This window comes from Charadrius vociferus, unplaced genomic scaffold (assembly GCF_000708025.1).
Source record: "Charadrius vociferus isolate BGI_N301 unplaced genomic scaffold, ASM70802v2 scaffold838, whole genome shotgun sequence".
In the NCBI taxonomy this organism is placed as follows: domain Eukaryota; kingdom Metazoa; phylum Chordata; class Aves; order Charadriiformes; family Charadriidae; genus Charadrius; species Charadrius vociferus.
Window position 1 is genome coordinate 596,872 of NW_009649487.1, and position 22,740 is coordinate 619,611.

Genomic DNA, 22,740 nt, shown 5'->3' on the forward strand with positions numbered 1-22,740 from the left:
TTCCCTTCAATCTCTTAAGCCAGTCCCTGTGATTTTCCTATATCTGCTTGGTGGGCAGCTCCCCACCCTTTCCCCTATGTGGCTCACGATTCCCTTTCAGGTACTTATTCCCTGAAATAAGATCCCCCTCATCTCCAAACTGGATAGGCTTAAGGGCTGACTCCAGCTTACTGCGGCGAGCTAAGACCCTCTGCACCTTTGATCAATTTACTGCTCACACACCCCAGACCCCGCTAGGATTTCTGATCTTCAGCCCCCGCTGTAAATTGATCTCGTGCACGCCTGTCTGATGGAGGGAAGAAGCAGCATCTTGCAGCAGGAGGCCTTGCTGCATCTTCCCTCGCATCCACCACTGTGCAAGGTGGAAACCCCCGCGTGGCATGCCCCTCCCAACCTGATAGCCCCCCATTATTGATTTGTTGCACGTGCAGCTATATCTCCTCTGCTTTGCACTTCCCACGCTCCCCGTATGCTACAGAAGCCCCTGCACAGCCCTGTAACCCCAAACTGCTAAAGCACATATTATACGGCCATATACTGCTCCCCCCTCTGCATGCAGTGCATCAAGAAAGCCGGCAAGACGAACGCTGTGCAAGCTGACGCAATACCCAAACTCCCATCTCTCACAAAGGACCAACACAGCATCCATTTAGGGTATGTCTCCCCCTCTCCTGATGCTTCAAGGCCTAACAGCTCTTCTGAGCAGTTCTCCAGGATGCTCCAGAGATGGATACCCTCAAAGTCCTCCCTGTCTTCTCAGCCCCACACGTCCTGCTTGCAACCTTTGCCCCAAGATGCTGCAACCCGTCCGTCAGTGATCCCAGCAGCTGGCTGGCTTTGGGCTGGGAGCGAATGCAAGCTTCCAGCATCATTAGCACACGTAGATGGTGAAGCGAACAGGAAAAAAACCATACTGAATAATGACCCCTGTGAAAATGCATCCATCAGCTCTGGGAAAGCTGGAGGTCACAGCTTATTCCCCTAACATGGAACTATGTGAGCAACGCACAATTCTGCATCCACCTTCAGCGAAGCGCTTCCTGAGCTGGGGCAGCTTGAGGCTCACAAGGAGAGAGAAATGGACTTGCGTATACCTGCAATACACTCTCCCACCTCCTCTCCCAGGCACGGCATCTCTGCTGTTCTGTCACACCCACTGAAGTTAATACACTTTCCACAACCCCTCTTTGTGGAAAAAAAAGAGAGGGGCAGGTTGGGGTTAGCGCTTGATCCATTGCAAAGTACGTTGCTGTAGATTTTTCCTATCATAGATGGCTTTTCACAGCCAGGGCACAGCTGGAGCACAGCTGTTACGCTGTCGCTAGATTTTAACAGGCACACACAATGCATGGGCACACACACTGGTGTGCACACACAGAACGTGCACGCAGGACATCGATGCCCCTGTACATAAAGGCATGCAAAAGCACGCGTGCACGCCCCTGCCTCTGAATCCTAATTATTCCTTTTATTGCATTCCTCCCTTTTAAGCTTCCCCTCTATCTTGCATCCCTCATTCCAGGGCTGCCTTTCCCTGCTGTGGTCCCTTGATTCCTTTCGCAGCCCAGCACCAGCTCCCCAGTCCCTGGGTTATTGCAGCTCTTTGAGCCACGCGGCAAAACACTCGCCTCTGAATGCCAGAGGTCGCTCAGAAATGTCTGTCACCAGGCTGGATGCTCTATTAATTGCTAATCTCTCATTTTCTCTATCTGCCCTGCCTGCCTTGTCTCGAGTTCCCTTATTAATCATAAAGCAGGACAAATCCTGCATTTGAATTCTCCAAGTCTGTGTCTCCCGGCCAAGTCCCTCTTACTCTCCCTGGTGTGGAAAAGAGACAGGACCCAAAGGAGAGGTGGTTCACACTGTTTCACCAGTCCTGTCTGGATTTCAGCAGAAATTACAGCCCCTGAGAAGCCTTTTCTACCCACTCAGCTTCGGCTTTGCTCCCACCACCCCATAAGCGGGTAGCGAGGTCTGGGTGGGAAGGGATATTTAAAGATTTCTGGGTACAGATTTCCGTGTCTTAGCCCTGGGTGTCTTAAATACGTGCTCCCTGCTCTGACGTCCGGGGCCTTATCAGACACTTTCACACCTCCCTGCATTTCTTCTTCCTGCTGTCATTGGTCTTGTCATTCTCCTCAGTTTTTTTCTCCTGTATTTCTTCTGCTATTTTCTCCTTATTCCCCTTTCTCCCCAATTTGTCTACTCCTGATACTTGTGTTTACAAATAGTGCGGCGCCACAGGGACTGATCCTGGACCCACCAAAGCTCCTATAGAATTCAAGGCTCAGGGACCAACTGTTTGCTCTGAAATCCTTCAGTGTTTCTAATATTTTAATATCTCAGTAATACACACAGAGAACGATGTCTGGAGTGGAAATCACACAAGAATAAATGCAATCAGTGCCACCCAGAGCATTAGAGTTAGGGTTAAGACGATAAGATGCTGCCTTATTTGTTTCTAATCATTTTTCAATGGGACCTGAGCATCCAAATCAAACGATGAAGTTACGAAACCTCACAACTGACAGAAAGCATTTTAACCCCTCAGATATGAATTTCCCCCTTCCCACCCTACTCCTTCGCTCGCAGGGACAGAGTCATTAGGAATCGGGCAAATAAATACGTATCCATTTTCACATGAGAAAAATGTTCCATTCTCCCCTTTTCCCGTTGCTGGGAGCAGAGGCGTCTAATTGACAAGAGCAGATGGGCTTTGTTTGGTTAAATAAAAAAAAAAAAAAAAGAAAGTAAGAAACTTTAGTGGAAAAACTACCAGCTTTTCTGGGACACGTAGGTTAAAAGTTTAGAGAGATGAAGCTGCATTTGACACCAAGCAAGGGAAAACGCCAACGCAGTCTCAGCAGAGCCAGTTTCTCCCAGAAAGAAACCTGGAGCTCCCATTGCCCCCTTTCCGTCCCCCTGGCAAAAAAAAAGGACACAGATTTTAGCACATGTTCACCTCCTCCTCCAAAAATCCTGCATGCAATCTGCCACAAGGCCATGGGGAGGCTGAAGACGGCTCACTGAGAAAGAAACAGGGTGCAAGGAATAATTGCGACTCAGAAAAGGGACAGCAGCCACTTTCTGAAGGGCACATACTTCGTTTGAGGGAATCACGGTCCTCTAGAGAGATGGGGCTGCAGGGGGAATGCGGAGGAGGCAGCGTGGGGGGAAGAGGACAGATACCACATGGAAAAAAAAAAAAAAAAAGGAGGGGAAAAGGGGGTTAGGAGAAAGGGGAAAGAGGGATAGAAAAAGGAGGTAGAGGAACCCAGGAGGCAAGGTTAAAGAAAAACCCTCATGTGGGGTGGCACCCAAGAGCAGTGGAGGTTAAAGAATATTAGAAGAACATGTTCCTACACTAAGATAAGCCGGAGAAATGAATCCTTATCCGTCCAAAACCAACCCTTTAAAATTCGAGCGAGAGAAGGGTCTCCTTTCAGGGAAACGGGGAATCCTTAATGCTTCCTCCCTCAGCAACTGTAATGCCAGGATGTTCCCAATCTGCTTTGAGGGATGGAAAGATTAAGAATAATAAAAAAATTGCAATAAAATATGTGTGAACGAGGGGGTAATTGTGGACAAATGCAGCATTCAAATTCATTTTTCAGCTCTTTTACACACCATTTCAATCTTATTTTCTGCTTGTTAATGAGATCTTGTTGGTTGGGGTGGGCACGGCTGCCCAGTATCGCTTGGGTAATTGCACATAATTTTCTCTCTACTAGTGATTTGCATCAGATTTTTTTTTTCTAATTCTTTGCTATTTAAACCCCCTCCCCCCTTCCCCCCCCCAAATCTCACCCTCTCCTCCCACTCTTTCTTCCCCTCCCCTTCTCCTGGCCCAGCAAGACTCATTTTGAATGCTTATTATAGGCACAGTGTCTCCGACAAAAAAAAAAAAAGAAAAAAAGAAAAAAAAAAGAAAAAAAAGGAACCAGACAGAAGGGATCCGTGTCACTGAAGGAAGGAGCGCTGTCTCGCTGGAGCCAGACACTGCGATGCCTGCTCCCCTCTCGCCAGCTAACATTATGTCCTTCCCAATTGCCAGTTCCCCCCCCCTCCAAAAAAAGGGCTCAGCTGGCTCTTCTCACGCTTCTGCCAGGATCAGTGTGCTCCTGACAGGGATTCAGATGATCTCTAATCCCACCCCAGTGAGGCTGAGGAAAACATTACCCTGGACGGTGGAAGAGAGCGGGGCCCTGGGATGATGTCAGGAAAAACAACACTGTGCTACGGTTGCACAAACTAAGAAGGTCCCTGAGTTTAGAGTGTAAATTTGTGGGCAGAGCCTGAGCTGTGCCTCAAGTGTCCCTCCAGGAACACTATCAAGAAATGGTGATAAACTAGAAATTGTAAAATCTGACTCCAAGCTTCAGATACTGCCAATACACTGGGAATGAATTTGCTCATGGAGCAAAAAAGCCATCAAAATCCCTGAGAAAATTAAAGCAATAAATACGAGATGGTGAACAAGTTTCTCTTGGCTCTTTGTATTTCTGGAATTGTCTTAATCTCTGGGTGATCCTGTGGGTTTGTTAAAAGATTCAAAGGTCTCAGAAATAACATGTTATGAAAGTATAGGAAGCGCCTGACTTAACTATACCTTAATACATTTTCCAGCTGCACAGGGGCCATCTGCAACAAACTAATGATCTTTTGCTTTTGAATAACCCCCTGCAAGATCTCAAACATGCTGCAGTGAATGGTCAGACACATTTAAGATACAGGCCTGGATCTAAAAGGGCAGCAGAAATTTTAGGAGGCAAAGCAGTGGACAAAATCTTCCTAAAAAACATGAAGACATTTTAAAGGCGTAAGAGATGTGCTAGAGATGAAAGCAGCCCAGAATACAATATGACCCTACTTTGCTGTTTGAAAAGCACTCAGGGAATTTCCCATCATCACAAATGGCAGAGGCACAGCCAAATGTGTCTCTCGCTTTTCTCTTTATGTTGACTTGCAATGTACTGCTTAATTCACTTAATTTCCTCCCACCTCAGCCCACACTGCAGCATACACATTTCTGGAAGGACCGTCAGATGCTGATCAGGACATAACTTAATACTGAGTTTACCGTTATATCGAGCTATTTTGTCACAAGCCTTACCCCAGCCCCAGTGAGGGGCAATACTCAGCTAGCACAGCTCTGAACTTCAAAACAGATGGATGCAAAGTTTGCTCTCGATGCCAGTGTGAAGCCTGACCTGGCTAAGGATGTCTTGGTGCCCGGCCTTGTTCTAGTTTAGGTTGGTAGGTATTCTGAAATAGATGGGAAATGATTCCTCTGTGGGACGAAAATGAGTTGGAAATATTTACAATGTATTTATGAAATCTCACTCACCCACGCACACGCTTGGTTTACAACCCACTCTTGTGAGAAATGATGAGACCGAAGCTCCAGGGCCAGAAATCACAGTCTGTATGACTGCTAACTGGGTCCTCACTCTTCGTATTTAACTTTGCTTTGGGTCTCTATACCTTTGCTAAGTTTTGGCACAGGCGTTCACGCCAGCCCAAAGGCAGCTATGAGCCACTGAGTCAGCCCAGCTGAATCTGTGACAGCTGCTGCTAAACCACACAACCTTTGGGGAGCGACGGGGACCTCACTGCTGCACGTTCTGTCTCCCCGGTACTGAGCTACTTTCTGACAATCCGTGACTGCTGCAGCCACCCAGTGCATCCTGACAGATGCAAGGTGACTCATCTGGCTGCAGCTGGCCAGCCTGGGAACTTCGCTTTCTCAAACAGGCAGCGCTCAGAGCAAGCTGCCTCTCCTACAAAGGATGTCCCAGCACGAAACCATCACAAATCACTGCTCGGGTTACCCTGAGGACTCTCACTACGGTCTAGGAAAGAGTATGACATGACAGATCATGCTAGGTAGTGGTTTAATCACATGGGACCATCCTTCCATCCTTTGCACAACCAAGTTGGCGTTCTTGCATGAAGTGTCACAAAAAAACCATCAGCATGGGATGAAATAGCTGAGGACAATAATTCCCTGCTGACCTCTCACTCCTCAGCAGTCTCAGGTCTGGAATCGAGGCAGAACGGCCTCTACACTGGGAAAACTGCATCGGAAATGCTTTAGAGATCCAGCAGCAGAGCTGGACAGGCACAAGGCTTTGTGTGCTACGGGCTGGAAAACAAGCAAGGAACGTGACCATTTCCCATGTGAAGTCTGGGTAAAACTTTCAGAAGGTCTGCTCTTTCTGTCAGGAGGGAGAGGCCTAAAGTGCGTGTGTGCGTGGGGGGACTGAGCCCGCAGAGGCCAAACGTAATCCCCTTTTCTCTGTTGTGAGAATGGAAATGCCATGCTTCTCCTCTAGAATTTCAGCTGCCAGCAACGAGCCCGTCTGGTGGATTCTGGCTGGGACACCCAATCCCGGGGTAACTGGATAGCGTGCCGAGCGGCAGCAAATGCTGGGAGCTCTCGGCCAGGCTGGCCCCCACCTCCTTGTCTTCACTGCAAAGAAATCTCCCTCCTGCTGCTGCTAAGGGATGAAACCAGAGAACTCTCTGTTTGCAGCTCAGACAAATTGCCATCATTTTAAGTTCCCAATATTTTTTTTTTCTATCTCCTGAACTCCCTCCTTCCCTGTAGCTGATATTTGCCCCTGCAGAGAGCAACCAGATACCACAGATAGCTGGACAGGAGTATGAGAGGATTGAGGTGCAATGGGTTTTACCTGTAACATCGTGGAATAGCTGAATTACACACAAATAAGTTACACAGAGCGTCCTATATTGAGACCTCACAAAGCTTCTACCCACCCTGCTATGTAAAAGAGGACACTTCTGTGAGTTTCCATTTATGCTGTTAGGAGTATTTCTTGCATCCTTCCACTAGGAACAGCAGAGGACTTAGAAAGGCAGGAAGGTAGTGAGATAAGTAAATATAAATCAGTCATAAAATAACCTGGGTTAGCCTTTCTATGCACAAAAGAAATAGAAGAATTTATATGCTGATAGCTTGGCCCTCACATGATTAAAAGCATTAGGAAAATGGGAATCTCCACTTCTTGGGGGTGCAAAGCTCTCTTTTCTTCAGGACTGCTAGATAATGTATCCTCTCTTTCCCATACAAAGGGCTTATTGGCTCAGGACTCTATCTTCCCCTAGCCTGAGCCTGGGGGCAGGGTAATTTGGGATAGGGATAAGCATAGAAAAAGCGTTGGTCTGGTCATTTCAATGAGCCTCTGATTTAGTGAGTGGAACTAGTAAGTAGATGATGAAGCTACAGAAATGGAAATTGCACGATGGACTTGTATATGTCTAGTGCTTGTGCAGCTTATCATGTGGATCTCATCCTTAACTTATTCTATGGTGCTAAATTGCACTTGTGATAATCTGAATTAATCACGTGCCCTGGACCATCTAACCTGCAGTCTGCCTTTGAATTCCATATTATATGCTCATCTCCCAAGCCCAGTGCTATTAGAAATCCCTTGTCAGAAAGATGTCTCCCTATTTCCCCCACAAATTACACTGTTTGAGGCAATATTCAGCCTCATGCCAGTCACACTTTTACATTTTCTATCTTATGACCATTCAAAGCTAGAAGTGAGATTTTTATACCATTTCAGAGAAGCAGCAAAATTTCCCTCTTTCCATTGACACTCAATGTTTGTTTTCACACTCGAGAGATCACAAGCTATTGGACCTTAAAATCTATATACCTCTCTGATGTCCCTGCTTATTGGACTCCTCTCTAAACAGTTGTAGCCTTTTCATTTCAGATGCCTACCTAATTTCTCCTTGTAGTTTCAAATTATTTTGCACTTCCTGTCTTAAATAGTGTTACTGGCAACTCTGAAACAACTGCTGTAGTGCACTTCATATGTCTCCGTATTTCACAAGTGGCTGAGAGCAAAAGTAAAACATATTTGGTACCCCCTCCAGGACGGCAGGCGCCACATGAATACAAGTCCTTGCAAGTTAATTTTCAGCATACAATATGTGCTGTGTTCCACTTAAAAGTAAATATGCAGTTCAAAAACAAATTGCACCAAGTAAATCAAAGAGAAGGTTGAAGGCTCTATCTAATGCGGTGACAGAAAATTAGAATTCTTATCTCAGGATAGTGGTAGAGAGAGTGGGCTGTATTCTCAGGTGGTGTACATCCTGGCATCTCCACTGACTGCAGTGGAGCCCACCAGCTGAGAACATAAGTCTCCTCCCCTGACACACACATGGCACAAACTCAGCTCTCTCTAGACCCGCCAGTGATGGAGGCTTTAACCTCTCTGCACTGCTGAGGCTTGCTTCTCTGTCACACGCAGCACTGAAAAGCCACGCACACAACTGGCAGCAATCTGATCAAACCTGGGATGGGGCCCTTCGGAAGGCAGCCAGGCTGAGGCTTGGAGCACAGATCCCAGAGTCACGTCGTGAGCTCAGGCAGGGATTTTAAAATCAAGGATGTATTACATGCGGAGGTCATGGCTGTTGCCTCGTAAACTTAAAACACACATGCGCCATTCTTTTACACAAACAGATGCGTGTGAAACATAAATTTCCTCCTTTAAAGCTCACCTACCCCTCTTATTCTGACCTTGTGGAAAGCATTAGCAGAATCGTTTAAATCACAATTAGTTTTCTCAAAAGTAAATCCCAGATCTACATCCCTGTGTTTTGAGGAAGCTCAGATCCATGGCACTTGCCTAAGTAAGGGCTTTCCATGTTCAGCCAGACTTGGACAAGCTGGCTTCAGCTGATCTCTAAATCAGTCGCCTACAAATCATGGACTACTTCTAAAGAGAGCCTGCAAAAAGTAACTAAAAAAGTCAAGTGTGCTGTCATTACACTAAAATCCACAATCGAAGGGCCCGCACCTGCACTGGAATTTTTTTGGAGGGCTAAGAAGATGAACACCGATGCTCAGGGTCCTCATGTTTGCGATTACAGCGTGCTAACCTGAATATGGGAACTAACAGGATACAAATGCTCTGGCAGTACAGTGCTGAGCTCAGGATAGAGATACTGCCGATAAACAAATTAACTAATTGCTTTAACTAGGCTGTCTCCACGAATTTGTGACAATAACAATAACTCCCTTGTTAACCGTAACACACTGTGATAGCCTGAAGCTTGCCCTGCTCTCAGAGGATCCGGACCAGCCAAATACTCTCAGCCAAAGAAAGAGAATGGAAGCGGGTCACATACCTGTGGAGAGAGGCCATTGCTAACAGGATTCATGTGGTTGGCAGGAGCTGCAGCATTCATGAAACTGTCCGAGTAGCTGGAGAAGCTGTGTCGGGCCCCGTAGGCAGAGCCGGTGTCAGCAGCGGCGGCTGCAGCAAGCCCTCCCTGGTGCATGGTGGATGGCGGCAGGGGCTGGGGTCTGTGGACAGTGCTTCCCCCATCTGTGGAGAGAGCGTTCAGAGGTAAACAGTTGTAGGGTGTTACAGCTGCGACTGTGCAAAGCATGGATCGATGGTTTGGCAATCCTGACCTCAGCTTCTGGGTCCACCATCTCTGTGCTCCGTGTGAACACAAGCATATCACGTGACAGTTTATGCATGGTACAAAATAGATATTTCATCCCAGGTTTGCGTGAGTTTTCTCTTAATTTTCCCCCAGACTGAAGCTGTAAATTCCTTTGTAAAGGTCAAGGCCAAAGCCAAATGGAATTAGCAACACTCCTTCCACTGAACCCCAAGTATGGAGTTTTATCCAGAACAAAGGATAGCCTATATGATACTCACTTTATAGTGATTTGCTCATCATTTCAAAACAGAAGAACTACAGTCTTGAGGCACATTGACACAGCAGAAAGAGCCATGAGACAGAGGAGAAAACTGTGGAGTTTCCATTGACTTGAGGAAAAACCTGGTCTTCCCAACTAAAGGAAAACCACCTATATATTACAAGAGCCTTCGTGAGATGTCATGAATCAGAAAGGGAAAGGACAATGGGATGATGTAGGACAAGAGAAGAGGAGCAGCAGAGGTGAACGGGTGCTCACCTTGGGAAATGGTGGTCGTTGGGTAGGTGGAGTCCGGCAGCTGGTACGGGGGGAGGAAGCCGCCTGGCAGCAGGTGATTGAATGCTGCAAGTTGGTTCGCTCCTGCTTGTTTGCGCCATCTCGCTCTTCGGTTGCTGAACCACACCTGACGGGGAGAGGAAAGACCACGTGTGACACACTCTGAGCTGCTGTCCCATCTCACCTGGGTTACTGATGGAAAGACATCCTGAATTACAGCACTGGCCAAAAATAGGTTGAAGTTGCTGCCTGACACAGACTTTGTGAGTAGCCATCTCTGTTCCTCAGTTTCCTTTCTCCTAGATGACAATACTACTACTGCCCTGTCTCCTGGGTGAAGATACATGCATTTAAAATTGTTAAAAATACTACTTAGAGTGTGGGAGGGTGCTATCAGCAGTAGGGTGAGATGAAGAGGAATAATTTAGCTTGTGTATTCCGAGAGAGTCCATACCAAGTAGATGCATTGCTACCACCTGGCCATTCTGCCTTGTTATCTGACAACTATGTGAATTATGCTGAAGGATTAAGTACCATAATAGCAACACGGCTGCACTGTTAGGAGGGATAAATAGACAGATTAGCATCATGGTTTCTATGTTAGACAAGCTAAATAGATAGAACCAGACCGGAGGGAATACAGGGTTTTCTTAGCTTCTCTGTACTGCAGCAAATCACTGTTGTCTGTATGCTAAGACATGCTCTCCTTGCAAGAGGCACTGCAGTGTGCACTAGAATTGTACTGCAGCCAATTTAAATCTCTGTGCATTAAAATAAACCCAGTATTAATGCGTGTGCAAAGCTGGGCTCGTGTTTCCTCCAGTGCTAGTTTACCTGTAAGACTCAAGGGGAGATTTTTCTAAAGGCATTTGTCTGCTCTGATGTGTTTTATCGCGGGCAATCTCCCTTCTGCATAGTGGAAAGGGCTTCTCAAGCTGTCTCTTGGGCTTGGTTTACTTCATTTAATCAGAGAGGCTCTCAGGCCCGATCCCTGTTTGGGGTTCAGAAGTATGCGGATAAGCTTTCAAGCCAGATGAGAATGCAGCTGCTGGACTTTGTGAGGCCTAAAGGGCTAGAAAACACGATTAAATTTCACAGCAACAAGAAAAAATGGAGGAAAAATCAAGAGTGTAAAGCATTCCAGGGAAAAAAAATCCTCCATCAGGCTTCCAAGCTGCCCAACGTCAGATCAGAAGCTGGGGTTACAAGGGTTTGAGGCACTGCAGTCCAAACCGTCCCCAGATTTTGTGAACCAAAATAAAACTCTCTGCCCCAAATATAGCAGAACCTTAGTCCGATGTGCTCTGCGCTTCAGACATGACCCAAATCTCAGAGTGGGTGTTTTTCTCTGGCCTTTAAATTGAGTCCCCCTGCAAATGGTAACTTGCTAGTTTGCCTTTTTCTTATTGACACCTGTGGGTACGTGTAATTCACTCGGCACGACAAGGCAACGTGTTTCCACTGAGAGCTGCTTATTTGGTGGAGCGTTGGCTCTCAGGCCACGTGCTTGCTGCAAAAGCAAGCATACACTGAACTTCACGCACAAATTTCTGTGAGGTTCTCTGGATCGCAGTCTATTATTGCTCTTTCTATGTATTACTCATCTACTACTGCACTGTGGCAACAGTTTGATTAAAACCTGCTAATGATAGTTGTGCGTGACCTGCTGATGATGGCTAGGAAGGACCTAGTCCTGGGCAGTCCTTCACCTCACGCTCTTATTTACATCCATGTACAGTGAAAACAAAAAAAACCCAACCACATTTCCTTTGGAAAAGCTGGTCTAAATTAAACCCCCTGAAATGTATACAGTGCTGATGTCAGGTCCTTGGCACCAAACGCGCCTTTTTACAGACCTGTTCCTACTGCACTGCACTACTGGCTGAAGCAGCATAACCTCTTAGCACCTTCCAAAAGCGTGACAGAAATAGGTCAGCTTACATCCGATCTGCATTGATCAACAAAGTCCATGCAGGTCAGAATCTCTGTGTCCATTTTTGGCACCAAAAGGCACTAGCAAAATCTAGGACAGAGTTAAGGAGAGAGAAGTGAATGAACATTAAGGTCTGTAGCACTTTACAAGTCTTTTATACAGCGCAATTTGTGGCACAGTTTCTAGGAGCAGTGAGCAACACAAATGAATAAATAACCTTTTGTTTGCCCTGGTCATGCAAAGAAGACGGTCCTGTCCTCTTCTCATGCATGCACGTATGTGTAATTCATGCATTGAATTAGGGATATGGAACTTGGCTCCTCCTCTCTTATCATTTGGTTCCATTTTCACAGTTAAGGACATAAAAACTGTCTGAATATTTCTGTTAGCTGAACATAAGGAGATAAATCAGCTTCTCTCTTCAGAGCAAGAGGCATAGTCCCAGGCTGGAAGAGCTCCCACTCCAAAGAAAGATCTCAATGCTAAGGATAGCATATAAAACTCAAATACCTGAAGAGAAAACCAAACAGCTCTGAATCCAAAAATTGTGAGGGAAAAAGAAATTGAACTCCAAGAAAGTAAAAGCCACTCCAGTGATTTCTGACACTTTCCCAACATTGCAAAGGGTGGGAAAGTTCCTTTTTTATAACCGAGAGCCAGATGCTGGCAAATCCACTCAGGATTAGAAGTTCAGAAGAAACATGTGGAGTGAGATGGTCTAGTAGGGGACACGTTTCTCCAACAACATCCCCACAAGCACTCGGCTCCCCTGTGGTGGTTTGTCAGTAGGCCTGGCTAACTTATGATCAAAACACAACTTTGAAAAGATTTGTGTTGTCTTGTTCCACCATGTGAAGTTATTGTCCGTGCACCAACACGCACGTTTGCATCCATTGTTCAGAGTTAAAATTCACACATGTGTGTACGTCTCCTCCCGTCTTGCTTCACCACATCCAGTTAAGGGTGGGTAGTTCCTTTATTTTTTAAGGGAGATCAAAGGATACTCTGGATCCTTTTTCAACCAGGTAGAGTCGACCAAAAAGGCCTGTGCGTGGACCATTTGTGGGGTGTCCTGCATACTTGGGGCTACAATGCGCACGGGCTTGTGAAGAAAGGAAAGGTAACTTTTGAGATAGTGGACTATCACCAGAGAAAGAAAGTCAGTTCTTAATTATGCTACGGGCTCCTTCTGTGACTTCGGGAAAGCTACTGCTTTTTTGCTTTGAAGTCAGTGGAAACATTGCTGCATTCAACAAATTTTGGTCCTTATACAACCCACGCGTCAGATCACCACTTCTAAATTGAGGATAAAACCCACATTTTCATACATTTTAGTTTATTTCAACAATCAGCCACCTGAGATAGAGGCTCTCTTTAACTGTCAGTAGGCACCATACCCAGCGCAGCAAGATCTCCGTCTTGCCTGGAGAATCATAGCAAAACAAATGATAAATGATCATAATAGTAAATACACATGCACCAAATGAGATTCACAACCGCATGCTTAAACGTAGTGCTTCCTAACAGAGCCTGGCTGGAGAATCCAGCCACAAATACACTGAAACCTTCCACAAAGAAATTGATAGGATTTATCTTCCCGTGCAGAGGAAGGGACATTTCATGGCCCAAACAGGTTGATTCTGCCCCTTATTTATAACCCACAGAAAAAAAAGAAGATACATTCCAGCTAATGACGTTAGCAATTCTTTCCCTTCCCCCGCCTTAAAGGTGGCTCAGGCCTTTATGCTTATAAATCATTTTATTGGTAGTTAAAATATAGAGGCTAGAGCATCTAACTGTAATGCGAGGCGCACTTCAAAGGGAACCTGCTTTCATTTCACAACAGTTAAGGTTTTATCAGCCACTAAAGATTCCCCCTGCCAGAGGATCCTGTTACACCATGTTAAGCCTGGGGTGAAGGCTACGGCTGCTAAAACCTGACTGGTGGGAAGAAGAGGAGGAAGAGGAGGAAGTTTTGAAGCTGCTGGTCTGCCTATGGAGACTTTGCTCTAGAGGCTGCTGGGGCTGGATCACGCAACTAGGGTTTTATGCTGGGACAGACACAGCCAGCACTTGGGAAAAGGGCTGTGCGAAGATCCCAACAGCAGAAAAAACAGCATGTCAGAAACCTGCTTTTTCTTAAAAAGCCAAGTTCTTCGTGATCATTTGTCTGTGCACAGCAGAGAGATCTTGTGCTGTGTAAACACGCTGCTTTCCAAGGGGATGGAAGTACAATATAGGCCACTGAAGACAACAGTTTGTACCTGCTAAAGACATTTGGGGCTTTTGTCCCTGTGAATTATCTTCCATAGAATGTATTAAGAAGACAGGAGATGCATTACAGAAACTGCTCAGCTCAGCTGAGGGCAAGCAGGTAGATACAGGATAGCCCTCATGAAAAACAAAGGAAGATATCCAAGCATGTTCTTCATGTTCTAGTCATGCCCAGGGTCCAGGTGAGACCAGAGTCCCTCACTGTGCTGCACATCCCTTGCTCCGTAAGCGAGTACGCTGCTACAAGGATCCTGAACGCTAGATGTTCACCGCAGAATGTCACTCAATCTGTTACCTTCACCATCCTCTTCCCAGATGGGAGACGGAGGCACGGGGAGACTGAAAAACCTCTCCAATTCATCACTGTCTGCCTCGCAGAACCAGCTGATTTCAGAAGAGCCCATCCTCCCGGCCAGATTGGGTTTGGGGCAAAGGTTAGCACTGGTTCTTATTTAACCTGAACGTCTGCACCCAGCCCTGCCAACGGCTGGCCCAAGATGTCCCAGCCACTTGTTCTCAACCAGCAGAGAAGGGCTGCAGAGACAGCTGCCTGCCAGGATGGGGCTGGACTGAATTATCCCTGCAGCCGCCCAGATATGGGTCAGCTCCCACAATTTGTCAGACAAGGAGAGGAAAGGAAGGTCAAAAAGAGCCTCCTGTGGGAAAGAAAGCCTGTTGTGTTCCTGCTCAGCCTAATCAGGACTTGATGTTGGAGAAAGATAGATGGGATAAACGAGCTGATAAATGGAAACAGGGATGGAAAAGCCAAGTTGTGCCTTTGCTTCCCAGCAGAATGGAAGAGATGCAACATGTGTTTGCTTTCACAGGCCCAAGAGGTTGCAGAAACCAGGTGGAATAGAATCATATGGCCATTTATGGACCAAGCACACCAAAAAATGCCACTGAAGTCAGATGAGGTTCCTCCCCAGGTTGCATAGAGGCAACTGCCAGATCGGGTCCTCTCCAGGTTCTCCTTTGAACCAGGGCAGAACCCTGCAGTGCCTTGGCCACACTAGTCACATATGCTACACATCCTGGGCTTCCCAGGAGGCTGCTGCAGAAGGCTTTTAGAGGGGAACTCTAGCAGCAACAGCGATGAGAGGCTGGGGTAGTTATTGCTCCATCCTAATGCCTTCTTTCAGCTGGTGCTGAGAGTCAGCCCTCCCAGACTGGAAAGGGCTGAGATGTTACAGTGAGTCGGGATCCTGTAGTCCCTACAACAGTTTAGTGACGATTACGCTTCCTCTGCCAGGTGCTGAGGAGTGTGAAAAACAGACATCAGAGACATACAAGCATCATCGAGGCTACTGAGATAATTCTTTACAGAACAAGAAAAAAATGTGCACTGATTTTAGGCACATAGATTTTTATCTGCACGTGTAGGGCTATAGCTGTATGTAGTGACATTTTTGTTCAGTGCACATTTTGTTCATTGCGCCTCTGTCACTTGTGGGTGATATGGTTAAGATAGATATTAAACAACGTTAGTGGAGCAGAACAAATGACGCTTCACAAATGAGATTATCCAATGAATTTAGCCTATATTTCTCCTGGCATACCCCAGTTCCTGAAGGTGTTAGCTATTTATAACAATCTACTGAAGAATTTCAACAAACAGTTTGTGGTACGTAGATTTTTTTTTGCAAAGCACTTTTTTTTTTTTTTACAAAAACAAACCGTTGTTAGCAGTGAAATATTTGATTGTGACATTGATTACTTTAGTCTTGCAATATTCTTTTTAATCTTTGAATGGCTGTGTAAGAATTAATCATATCACAAACACTTCCTCAACCAAAAGGCCATCTCTACCTTTAAATGACCATCACAGTATGAACACTTTATAACTGCTAATAGAGTTCATACTCCAGACGGGGAAGCAGGAGGCAGGAGAAATGGGATAGATCTGTCCACTTCCACACTGAGACATCCTAAGACCAGGTTTGAACTCACGGCTTCACAGCTCCAAATCCAACCCTGCCCCGTGATGCAGCTTTGCCCCTTACTGTAATAAAAGTTAGTAATATGTACAGGTAAAAAAATATTATAATTGAACAAAATAACTGTTGGATACTGAATGATTGTTTGCAAATGGCGTGTTTTCCAGCTCTGCGTTTTACAGACTGTGCTTCTCAGTGATTATTTCAGTTGTCAGAGGCAATTCTGTTCAAATAAAATAAAATTTAAAATAAAACCTCTGTTTTACTTATCTGTTTATCTCTGAGGATGCATGGGACTAGTGGAAGCTGAAAGACATTAGGATGAGTTCACTGCTGTCAGAAAGCAGCTGCAAGGCAGCGTATTTTATGAAATGCTTTCTCTCCACTTGAACACTTGCTTCTTAGAAGCCAAGTCTGAATGGTGTTAGAGTTGCATTTAAACATTTCGGAACAGGCTTTGATGTTCACACCTCACTGAGGTGAATGAGATGTTGAAGAGTAGATTTCCTGCTGCTATTGTTTGGCTAGAGATAGGCTGGGCTTTAACAGCAGCACATCCATTCCCACTATCTCTCTTTTTTTTTTTTTTTTTTTTTTTTTTTTTGCAAAAGAAAAAACTATGAGCTTTTAAAAATAACTTAAGTGCTACGGGAAGCGGCTCAAAGATTAAAACACCCTGGTGAACCTTCCTCCTGATTATTATAAACATTTTCTGTTGTTGACCAAACAGAATCTCTTTAATTGGTGTCCCAGTAAACAGAAATCCTCCTTAGCTGGGGAGATTGAGAACACACAAGAGCCACGTGTGCTGGCTGCTCGAAGCCACAGCATACTTGCTGGCTTTACTGGGCACAGTGGGTGGTGGCTCTGCTAGAATCAGAGGTTCAGCGCAGAGTATATGCGCAAAGCGTATGAGAAACATTTTGGTACACACCCTTGTTGGACTGGAAATTTTGTGATAAAGGTTCTTCTCATAAAACCTCTGGGAGGCCCTATTTGTTTTTAATACAATGGGACAGACACTCTGCTGCTATAAATCAGTGCAACTTCACTGACTTCCATTTAGACCAGCTGAGTGTGCAGTGTTATACACAAGTGCTTCACCCAAGGAACTGGGATCTTGTTCATTGCTTTGGCCTCTGGGCCCTCTTTCCTTTGTAAGAAAATCAAATCATTACCACATTGTTTAGGGGATCCCTTTTTCAGCCTGTGACCATGAGGCTGGCAGTCCTGCTCCTTGGCCCAAAGCAGACCAACAAAAGCAGAATAGGACAAACAATCAAAAAGTCAGTTCTGGGTTTTGCCTCCCAACACAAATATCCACAATTTTATCTAAAAATCACATTTTACTGAACTGAATGGATTCCTCCATCTGCAGAAGCCAGCAAGTTCAAAGGAGCCCTTTCTGACATGCATTTCTGTGTTGCATACAGATTCCCTGCCCCACACATACAAAACAAGCTGGCCTTGTCAAATTATGCTGCAAGTCCTGAAGTTTATATTCACTCCTGTTGATTTCAACCAATGCTTTGCCAGAAGGACTACAGGATTAGGCTTATCATTTTCATCTTCAGTAAAGTATAATATACTTAACGAAACAGTGCTGACTCTCTCCAGCAAGATGCCCTAAGGCTTACATAGCTGGGACTATGTCCCCTGTCAGTGGGACATTTCTATTTCCAAGGGGGCTGGTTACTGTAATTCTACTACAAATAACAAAAGTGCTGACACTTTTCTAAGCAAACCCTTAGATACAGACACAGGATGTGCTTGCAATTTTAAGAGATCGTCTCTGGCTTTTCCAAAGTTCAGGTGGAAAAAGACTTGCCACTGCAGTTCGGATACCTGGAAATTTACTTTACAGTTTGTTTTTGTTTATAATTTCTGTGACTAGTAAATAGACTGAGGGCTTATTTGCAGCATGTTAGCTGGGGCAAGTATGCTATAGATTACTCTTTTCTTTAATCCAATTGCATTTCTGTTTCTAGTTCAGGCTGGAAAGATGTGAAAGAGCAGCCGCAATGCCGTGAGACATTGAGCATGGATTCACTAGGCAAACAGAAATTAATGTTACAAGACAGCAGCTGACTTCTCTCATCAGCAACATCCTTCTGCAGCGAGATCTCCATGAGACGTGAGGGGGAAGCATCTGGACCCTCCTCACCATCTCAGCTGCATTCAGCCCTCGCTGGCTTTACCTTGCAGAGCGCTTCTTTAAAGCTGGCTGGAACAGCACGCTACCCTCGCCCCGACCTCTCCTGGGAGCTGGATGCCGCTTGGCATTGCACCGCAGGTCTCTCGACGTGCCTGGGCACACGCACCGGCAGTGCCACCGCGGTTCTCACGGACCGGCTGCCACGGTGCCAGGGGCTGTTCTTGCCGTGGGCCGTCTATCTGGACACTCCGGTGTGCGAGAGCACGGCTGGCCCCATGCCGTGGAAAACGAGTGTGCCAAGCCAGCCTCTGCCAACGAGAGCCCCAACTGCCGGCTCCTCTGCACAGCCTCTCAGTGCCCCGGCTGCTGCCAAAAACACAGGGCAGCTGTTGTGTCATAACCTCATCGCAGCTCTCTTCACAAGAAATGTAAACTAGTCGGACCCTCAGGAAGAAAGAAAACATTCTCAGCTGACCCTTAAGGGAGGGGGATTGCCTCAGAAAAGCCAGTTTGGACACATCTCAAAGAGTTTGGGAAGCAAAACACCAGGCAAACAGCATTAGGCTCCAGCAGCTTTGCATGACTCAAGTTAATGCCCAGAGCTGGGGGAGACCTGCTTACCACCGTACCATCCCTCCATATAATACCTTCAACTTCAAAAAGCACCATCTCAAGGAACAGGATAGACCTTTGACCACAGTGACAGCTGGTGAAAGAGCACCGGGATCCCCACTAGCCCACAACAGAGATATTTGAGAAGTTCCTGAGAAATCCATGTATTTTCTGGAAACTAGACTGCAGAGTACTGCTGGTAAATGATGGGTTTCAGCTTCTTTGCACTGAGAACAGAATTGCTTTGTGAAAAATTTCAAACAAAATTGAATGGAATTTCTTTTCTGGCGCTCCATTTGGCATGTCTGAGCCGCTGCAGCACGATCTAGAATATGGCTGTTTGTTTACTACAGTTTGAAACTGTGTCATAAAATACATATTGTCTGAGTAGCCTAGAAATGCACCAAGATTTCAGAGACAGAATTGCTCTGAGCCTTTTTATTAAATGAAACATCCATTTTCTCCCAGGCAGAAATCACAATGGTATCCATCATAAAATTGATCAATAAAGCACTGGGTTGCGACTCCTGCTGTCTAGTTTAATTTTGTTATTGAAATAACAGTTTCTCAGTGCATGGAATTTCCTGGGGATTAAGAACAGACATCAGCATCGCAACGCACCCACCCCTTCGCGCTTCTTATTTATTTCCAGAAAGCACCCACTGACCAAACCATAGGAACCAGGATTAACGTACTTCTAGCGGTACGCATGCTTATACCCAGCTGCCTGGGGTATGACCATCTGAATCATCCGCAGGTGATGCTGAGAAGCAAAACCTGCCATCTATTTTGGGGGAACAATTTAGGTAGGTTTCTGGGAAAGCCTTTTGAGATAATACTTTGGAGCCTGCCACATCTGACTCATTATAGCACCAGGAAAAACAGAGATGGGCTGCTTGCTTGGGAACCTATGCACCGAGGTCTATTTATGAAAAACATTTTCAGTGCAGAAATTTCTAAGTGTCTTGGGACTGCGGTGCTGACCTGAGGAAAATTTGGGTATATGCAGTGCTTTGTTTTACCTTGTATTTCATTTCTTTCTGTTAGTATTGTCCAAGTAAAAAACAGAAATAAGCATAGCGTTTGTTGGTAACCAGCCTTAAAAACACAACACATTTGGGCAAACAGATCCACAAAAGGGCTTGTCTAGGAGAAGGATTAGCTTCAACTCCCTAGTCCCATGGCTGATGTACCTGCCGTTTCTTTTGACATTAGCATTGCTTTGAGAAGTCATTTCTACACCTAGACAAGAATTTCTTGACAAAATTATTTTCCTATTGCAAAACAGTGTATTGACAAAGCTAAAATGTTTATGAGAAAAGGGCTGTTCTGAAAAATGTCCCTTCTCTGGAAATACCAGGGACAAAAGTTTCAAAATCACAGAATCCCATTTAGAGTTTTTTTCCGTATAAAAACTTTTGACATCATCAGTTAGATAATTGCAAAAAATGGTGTAAAAACCCAAAATACATTCAAGATCAAAATCAAAGCTTCCATTAAATTAGCTAAGTGAATTGCTTAGCTGTTAGACTTAATTTTTAAATCCGTGAATGCTTGGCATTCAACAGCTTGTCTTCTGGAAGGGTGGAAACGGGAGCTTGCAGATGGGCAAGAATTTGTTCAGTACAGGACAATTAGTGTGGACACATGAGTCAAGACATTGCCTTGCACAAAAACAAGGCAGTGGGAATTTCCACTGGTGGCCTCTCTGGGCATGGGTTTGGCACTGTAATCCTGATCCTTCCGGCAATCCATAGCAGTCTTGTCCCTGGCTACGCTCAATTTGGGATTAACCTTTTAATGGCTCGTACCTTTGGGTGCATTGAAGTCTGAATGCTGGAATCCTGAGTCTCAACCACACAGACACCGCAGTGACCTTGCAAAAATATTGCTCACCCTCCCGTGATCTTCCTAGCAGATGAGAAACCGGATCTTGGAACTGCTCCCCACCACCACCCCCTCTTGTTGTTCAGCTTGTGAATTTTATTAGCTGTCAACGTGTCAAACTTCCACTTAGCTGGACAGCTGCGTGACCAGCCAGACTCTGAGGCCTGCCAATAAAGTTTAACAGAGCTATCAGCTTTTCACGTGGAAGAGATTATGGTACGCGAATACTCAGGTATCAGAAAGAATGAATGAGACTTAGGTAAGTTCACTTTTCACATGGTAAAGCACAGAGGTGAGGAGAAAGAAGCAAAGCGATGGACAGGCACACTTGTTTTTGTTCAGTGCTCGTACGGTGATGAGCAAAATGGGATTCTAGTGCAGGGATGTTGCATATATAGAGTAGAGTAAGAAAGCCTGATAGCTACACCTGAGCTGTGATTCAGAGACTTGGGCGCGATCCAGCTGCACAGCAGACAAGATCCAGACAAGAGATCCAGAAGGTGGACGAAGCAATGACCAGACATTGAGGAGCAGCAAAGGCTGCTCTGGAGTTTCTTCTGTTTCTTCTGTTCTTCTGTTCTTAAGCTTTTGGGGACAAGATAGATGGGTAGATGTTGGCATGGCCCTCAACACCCAGAGACCCTGATCTCAGCTGGCCCTGCTGTTTTAACAGCCATCTCTAATCCAAAGCACGTCTCTTGGCCTTAAAAACTCTGTTGAGACAGGAGTAAGACTATAAGGTGGTAGAAGATTCCCTGCTGGATGCGTACATGTGTGGATGTGTGTGTGTGTGTGGCTTTTTTTTTCTTTTTTTTTTTTCCACAAGAACTTGATTGACTAATGTTTGTAGGTCCCGAGAGCCAGTAAAAGATCTGCTCTGATATCCAGAAAATTTTACAAGGGGCGGCAGGCTTAAAAGTGGTGGGAAGAAGCTGACTCTGCCAGGATGTTGGAATGAGAAAGCCATCAGGAATGTGCTTCGGAGAACAGCTGCTACTAGAGCCCTGGCAGAAACCTCCATGCAAGCTGCCTGGGAGCAAGTAGGAGGATTTGGAGATCACAGCTTGAGACAAGGGAAAGGTTCTCCTTATTTATTTATTTAGCTTTCCCTTTCTGTTTTCGCCTCCCTCCTTTCTCCCAAGCCTTGTCACAATGAGGTCAGAGTGCCTTAGAAAAGAGAGAACCTGCCTCTGGTTTTCGCACTCCCTGGCACTTCAGGGCTTTTCCCTTCCTCCCCAGCATGCCCACATCACGGCTCATGCAACATAGGTTTCTCTCACCCCATAAAAAGGTGTTACCTAAACTCTGTTCTCCCCTGAAACTCCATTTTTTTCATCTGTTTGCCACAGAAACATCTCATTCTATTTCCTCCTTAACATCTTATGTCCATCTGCAACAAGCAAGACCAGTTAGAAACAGAAGACGCACAACAAAAATGAGGGAATTTACACTTTTCAACTTTTGATAGCTTAGTCGCCTAAATTGGCCACTTTCCCAGGTTCCATCTATCTATGAACCTTCATGGCTAGCAAATTAACACTATTACTGTTGAACACTCTGCCACGGTCTCTTGGCTAAGATCAAAACTAGAATAAGTTTCAAGTTCGCTGGATTTCCTTTGTGCAGTCTCCACAGCCAAACCTTGAGGGATGATGGATTCGGGAAAATCCAGTACCTCTCAAGTGAAAGCTGGAGGGAGGTGAGAGGGCATCTGCTGCAGTGCTGCAACTGGTTTAGCACTTCTTTGGGAAAGAAAGCTCCTGGGAAAAGTCCTTAACCAGTGAATGTCCCAGGTGTGGGGAGAAATGTCCATTCCCAGACAGCTTGGGGAAAACAGCAAAAACTTTTGGGGGTTTTGGCTTCTGAGCGAGCACATCAAGCTCATTATCCTGAGAACGGCAGAACAAAAAAAAAAGCCTGTTTTGTTTCAGAGGAGCTGGTTAATTGACTG

General features: G+C 45.5%; 1 protein-coding gene across 4 annotated transcripts in view; it reads right to left on the reverse strand.

The window, feature by feature from the left end:
* Positions 1–22,740, reverse strand: part of PAX7 (paired box 7) — a 101,566-nt gene that overhangs the window by 27,735 nt on the left and 51,091 nt on the right. For all 4 annotated transcript variants that reach the window (XM_009889979.1, XM_009889976.1, XM_009889978.1 and 1 more), the window contains exons 6-7: positions 9,974–10,118; positions 9,172–9,371 (exon numbers count right to left, since the gene is read on the reverse strand). In XM_009889979.1, the coding sequence (XP_009888281.1) occupies positions 9,172–9,371; positions 9,974–10,118 (345 nt within the window). The remainder of the gene's footprint in view (positions 1–9,171; positions 9,372–9,973; positions 10,119–22,740) is intronic.